The sequence below is a fragment of the Colletes latitarsis genome, chromosome 5 (genome assembly GCF_051014445.1).
Source record: "Colletes latitarsis isolate SP2378_abdomen chromosome 5, iyColLati1, whole genome shotgun sequence".
In the NCBI taxonomy this organism is placed as follows: domain Eukaryota; kingdom Metazoa; phylum Arthropoda; class Insecta; order Hymenoptera; family Colletidae; genus Colletes; species Colletes latitarsis.
In genome coordinates, this window is record NC_135138.1 from 29,344,588 (window position 1) to 29,351,223 (window position 6,636).

Genomic DNA, 6,636 nt, shown 5'->3' on the forward strand with positions numbered 1-6,636 from the left:
ATATAAAATTGCATCTCGCGTGTACTGTCTGTCGCAAAGAAGATCTCCCCCATCGATTGGCACCGCCCTAATACCATAACCTACAATTTCTTTCAGTACTTATTAGTCCAAATTAATTTCCCTCAGTATCTCGTCTTGAGAATGAATTTTTCCAGTCCCCAGTAGTGGAAAATCCTGTTATGCATATATTGAAGACGCTCCAGTCGAGTTAAAGGTTTACTTTCAGACATTTATCTCAATTTAATCTAAAAAACGGACTGGAAACGACGATATCAAGAAATTGTAAGCTAACGCTAATGTTTCCGAATCCCCCATAAAACTTTCTACTCGTCTCGAAATGGGCGAAAAAATCGTAACAGGAATTTCGCCGTAGAGAAAGTTGAATTTATAATAACCGTGATTCCACCGCGAGGCTAACTCCTCGGAAGTGGAGCAAGAACGTTTACCCACGAACCTAAATCACCCTCTTGCAGCCACCGACGCGATCGTCGATGATCGCAAACGGATGGAGACCGCTGACGAACGGATACGAGGAGACGATCGGTACGAACGTCTCGCCGTCTAGCAATCTCGAGAGGAACGCGCCGCTTCATCCTGTCCTGAGCAAGCTGCAGGAGCACATGGCCGCCTCTGAAAAGCTGAAACCCAGGAAGAACAAACCGATACCTCATCACGATTACAATCCGCCAAGCATACTCGGTAGCTTCACGGTTTTCAGCCACGGTGGGCCAAAGGGGCGGGTGGAGATGCCGGTGCACAATCACCTGAACAAACACGTGGGCTCGGAGACTCGCGAGTACACGTTCCTGATCCCACCGCCCAAGGACGCGTACCGTTTCGACATGGACCACCATAGGAAGCCTATACTACGCGATAACGCGGCTTACCTGCGGCAACCTTACGCTCCCCAGAGCCTCCACCAACCGCCGGATCCAATAAAGGCGGCCACGTATTTTATCAAGGGCTACGCCTCGACCACGAACCCTCCGTCATCGCCGATGAACACCAAGAACAGACACTACGCGGACTCGTACGTGCCTCAAATGCTCCAGCCGCCACGGTACCAAGGCAAACCTTTCGAGTCCCTCAAAGTCTCCAGCAACGCCAAACCCTACTTCCAGCTGCCTGGCACAGGGCTGGCGTCCGACTTCGGCAAGGATAAACGACTCAGCGAGCACGACCACCGAGCGAATTACGACAAATACCAGCAGCCGTCTCACAACGAGCAGATCGTTAACTCCCCCAACACTGGAAACTTCTTCACCCAAGTGAACCATCCCTCTCACTCGTACAAGACGTCCTACGAAAGAGACCCGGCGTTCCTGGTGCACGAGAGTCACGAGATCAGCTACATCACGCCCCCGTCAGTCTACAACGGATACAATTTGAGGCCATCCCTGCCCTACGAGACTCTGCTCCCTCCTGAAGTCTACTCCTCCACGCAAACGCCAACCACCCCGAAGTACCAACACGACGACGACCTGGTGAGGGAATACAAACGCCCAAGTCACGGAAACGCAAACAAGCAACTGGAGGACTCGGTTCTACCCACCGCTGGTATTGGAAACACGTATTACGTCTCTGAGCAACAGGATCTGACGCCCCCGCCGTCAGCCTGGCCGGTGCCCAAGAGCAAGTACGCGTCAGACATCAACGAGGTCCTGCCACGCGTCAATCCGCCGTCCAAGTTCAATCAAGAGGAGACAGGCTCGAACCAGATACCCCAAGTGCCCAAGGTGCACTTCATCGGCCCCCAGGCACAACTGCCGCAGTACCAGACCTCCGTGTTGCCCATCGATGACCGTCCAGAGACCGTTGAACCGGAGTACGAGACGCCGGAGAGTATATCGTTGAAGCACTTCAACGAGCAACAGTATCTGATACAGCAACAGTTGCTGCAGAGGGACAGACAGAGGCTGGCCGAGCAGGAGAGGCAACAGCAGCTCGAGATCGAGAAACAGCAGCAGGAGGAACTGAAGAAACGACAGGAAGAGCTCAGGGATTTGATTCAGAGGCAGAAGGAGGAGGAGGATGCCAGGCTGGCGGTCGAGTCTGCCAGGAACCAATCGGAGCAACTGGCCAAAGTCGAGGGCCAATCGCCTTTCGCGGACCAGTTCGCGGAGTACGAAATACCCAAGGTCACCACGAATGCAGCCCCAGCCATCACGGAATACTACGAGCGTGGCGAGCTGCCAAAAGTTCAACAGTCACAGGTATGGTTCGATAAATCTTGCGTCGAATGCGTCGAATGCATGGAACCGTCGTCTGCGTGAGATATATCGGGTTCCGCCCCAAGTCTGTCGCTTTTCTTGAAGGTTTTTAATTTTTTAGAGTAGTAAATTTATTTTAGTGTTTTTTAAACCGGACAAAGTAGCGCATTTGTATCAGCGTTTTAAAAAGGTTTGAATATTCTTATTTCTGTCAAATTGAAACAGCAGAGGTGAATCAGGAAAATTGAAAGATATTTACAAAGATATTTGCACTTTTTAGTTAAAGTTAAAGCTACGTGTTTGCACGAGTTTGAATATTTCGTTAAGCGACTCGGTGATTATGAGTTCATGGCGCCGTTCTGCCGCGTTTCCGATCGCACTTTTGCCCGAATCAACATCATTACCCGGGAACTTTTAATGGCGTCAAAGTACTATTAAAAGTTTCAGGACCAGACCAAATAACAGTCGTTAATTTGCTCTTCGGCGAATGTGTTCGAAATCCTCCGGAAGTTTTAAGCAAACAATTAGACTTTAATCGGTAATCGCCGCAAGTCTGCTCGATCGTCTCGAGGTTTCAACGTTGCTTTCGATAAATCGACAAATTTTGTACCACAATTTACGAACGTTTCCCCAGGTAACGCAGCCCGACTACGTGATTTCCGAGACCCCGGTGATACAAAGCCAGCAATACGAGGATTACCACGTTAAAAACCAACCAGAAGAAGCGAATTACCAAGAGCCACAGACGGAGATACGGCCACATAGACCCCACAAGTTATCGCGCGATCAATATAGGCGAAGGAAACCATCGACCACGGTGGCGTACGAGCCCCTGCCAACGGAAGCGCCGATTCAACCTCCAGAAACGTCGGTGCCGGTGACGCTGCACATCGAGGAGGTGCCTGTTCAGACGACTCTGGCGCCGGAAACGACGACTCTGCCGCCAGCGACCACCCAGAAGCCTAGAACGCGACGACCTGGGGCACAACTGCGACGAAAGCGACCAACGACCACGACTCCGGAGCCGATCACGGCCGCTGTGGACGATTACGGGAGGTACGACAGGCCTGAAGAGGTGCACCAGCAGCTGGACAGCTCGCGAAGAAGGCGAATCAAGCCCACGCAGGTAACCTACGGGGACTCCGTGACCGAGAAGAAGGCCAACATCAGGAAGCGACCTGGCCACAGGAACAGAGTGAACCACGGTGAACCGTTCGAGGCTGAAATCGTCACGGAGATCGTCCACACGCCGATCAACACGTACAGGACGCCGACGGAATCTGTTCCTGGGTACAACGAGTACAATCAGTTCGTGACGAATCAACCGAATAATCAACACTTTGATTATTCCTCGCAGAAGACTGTGGATGAGCAACGAGTGGATACTACGGAAGCTGTGCCTCTGGACTATTATACGGAAGTGACGAAGAGCAGGATCGAGGAGAACGTTAACAACGAGAGCTACAACCCCCAACAAAATGGCGCGGTCACTAATATTCCGTTGGAAGATCTGTTCATCAAAACAGAGGGTAATTACTTCGACAGAGCGACCGTAGCGTCGTCCCCGAGTTCTACAGGTGGATCTAGCTCGAGTCTAAGCTCCAGTATCCCTACGACGGTTCCGACGACGACGTCTACCGTTCCATCGACGACTCAGGCGCCCGTGGTAAGCTCGACGACGAGCAGAACGCATAAGATCCGACCCATGAGGTTTGGGAACACTACGAGGCCACGTTTCAGCATCAAGGATTACAAAAGTCGGTTGGATTACAAGAGCAGATTGTCCCAGGCCTCGACCACGGAAGCTTCGGTGGCTCCAGCGGTTCACACGAAGCAGAGAGGCTCCAGTTACAAGAGCCAGCAGGTCCAGCAAAATGGCGACACGGCTAGAGAGACGACTGGCAGATACAAGTACATGTCGAGAGTGAACTACAGGACTACGTCTCCTGCTCCTCTGACGCCCAAGGATCAGGAATACGCTGCTGAAGATGTTCCTTCGTCCACCACTGAGAGGTCCCATCGATTTGTTCCCAAACGAAGACCCATCGGCGGGAACGTGTACAGAAGCAGGATTTCCGGGACCACCAGCAACCCTAACAGGTCCCAGGATGGCGAGAATCAGTCGAAACCGAGCACAGCTCGACCAGAGAACGTGTTTTCCTCGTCGGTGAGACGTAGACCGGTGATGAAAAGCAGACTGTCCGCGCAAAAGGAAACCTCGACCGCCGCGTACGCCGAAAGAAAGGAGGCGGAGGCCACGGAAATGGCCGCCGAAGAAACCAGTTTCTATTCTGCGGTCACTACAATAGGGACTACCAGAGTGGCGGCTAACGAGATCCCCGTTGAAAAGGAGGAAGCTGCTTCCACAAACGTTCCAGCGAGGTCTGATAACGGGGAAGAGGTTAAGAACGCGAACGAGAGCGAAAGCGAGCCGAGTTTCCACGTCGAAAATGAAAATCCCGTCGCCGAACCGGTCGTGAGCAGCACTACCAAAAACGTGGACGTGAGTCCAATGGATGAAGCAAGTGTCGGTGACCAGCAATCGACCGCGAGAACAGAAGACACGTCGGAGACCACCACAGCGGCGTTCGAAATCCAATCGAAGGAGGAGGAAGAACTGTTCGCCAAGGCCTCGCAAAGCGTGGCTGACTTAACCAGTTCCGCTTCCGCTCTCTACGATAAACCGGGACTCTTCAAGGCGGTCTCCCCGGAGAGCAGAGTCGTCGCCTCGCATTTCAAGTTGCCGACCGAGGAGCCCACCTTACCGATCGAGGCCTTCTTCCAGGAACTGTCCAAGAAAAGCTAAGGAGAGACCCGCTTAACTGAAACGTTTTGGTATCGACGACTCGGGGAATTTTCATTGTTTGCTTTTCCAAATTTTCCATTCGAATGGGATTCAGAAAATTCTTTGAGTAATTTGATTTAATATGGCAATCGTCGCGTCTTTGAACTGTAAATAATTGAGATCGAGGTACTTTACGAGACGTTTATACCGAAAGTAGGCGGCCCGCGAAGAAGCGCCGCTGCATAATTGATCGTGGGAGCAACGGTTCTTATCGCGTAATTTAAACGATAATAAGAAACATGATACGCGCGATAATTACGAGTCTGTTATCCTGTGCATTCGTTGTACCTTCAGCATCTCCGTGAGAAAACGAAAGATACCAAATGCGCGTATGAAATTATTCCCAATTCTATTCTAGACGTAACGAAATAAATTATGCCATTAATTTATTTAAAATACACAGTTATCCGTAACGTTAGAATCCGTTGAGAAGCGTCCCTTATTTTCAGCGATGGCTTGTAGTATCGTTGCGAGAAAAGAAAAGAAAAGTAATGGACGCTACGAGATATTTTGTAAATAGAGATATTTAGAACGTGTATCCTATTCGATTTATACCGGCGGGTGCTCGATGATTAGTGTTATTTAATGTCGTAACGGATGCATCGACGTAACGAGGAACGGTAAAGCGTATCAGGTCTATAAATAATTACTTACTTGGAAAAATCGGAAGAAGAAAGCGGGAATGGAACGTCTCGTAGCATCGAGTGGCGTCGACGTTTTAGTTGATCTGAAAGAAGCTGAATCGTATGAAGATTAAATTGGCCGCTGAAGGCCACCCGTAGGGCTATCCCCACCACATTGCATGGCCACTCTATTCTAATATGTTTATGCATCCTTACGCGAATAGCGAAAGAATCGATATGGTCGGTACATCGTGTTATTTATATGAACACTGTAAATATATATACATATGCAACAAATAAATAGAATAGGTCGAGTACCTCTTTAATTACCGGTTGATTGTTACCTTGGCAACGAGCGAGGGAACGTAACGTGGTAGGTGAAACACATCAAAAAACATGATATTAATATTCCAATTTCATTTACAATCCATTTAATATCGTTACGATAAATGTTTACATGCGTGTAGTCACAGTCGAGTAAAATACTAATTTGAAGAGTGACGTTTTTCTTTTATAAAAAAGACCCTCCGTTTCCAGTTACAAATGTCGCCGTACGCCAGAATAAAACGCAATCAAATATACCTTCTGCCTGGCAAAATAGTACTTTACCCCGCGACTACGTACGTTTCTAGGGTCGAATAACTTCCTTTCCTTCGTCTCGTACAATTACATACGCGTGTGTATTTTGTATATACGTGTATAGGCCTACGGAAATTACTTTGATTGTACCTAATTTAGAATTATGCACAGGCCATACATTACACATTTAATTATACTCGTAACAAGTACTCGTCTTAAATCGTTCTCATCGTGTACATCGTGTAAAATTCCATGTAATTGACAATTAGTTTAACGTGTTTCTTTTTTTTTCAGTCATTCAAGGTACAGTTGTACAGTATACGATATTTATATATATATTTATATATATATACAGTAACAATATTAAACTATCAGACGA

At 48.7% G+C, this 6,636-nt stretch overlaps 1 protein-coding gene across 1 annotated transcript in view; it reads left to right on the top strand.

Annotated features, from left to right (window-relative positions):
- LOC143341788 (uncharacterized) overlaps positions 1-5,961 on the top strand; it is a 30,139-nt gene extending 24,178 nt beyond the window's left edge. The window contains exons 4-5 of the mRNA XM_076764999.1: positions 474-2,213; positions 2,845-5,961. Of these exons, the coding sequence (XP_076621114.1) occupies positions 474-2,213; positions 2,845-5,016 (3,912 nt within the window). The 3' untranslated portion in view covers positions 5,017-5,961. The remainder of the gene's footprint in view (positions 1-473; positions 2,214-2,844) is intronic.
- The last annotated feature ends 675 nt before the right edge of the window (positions 5,962-6,636 follow it).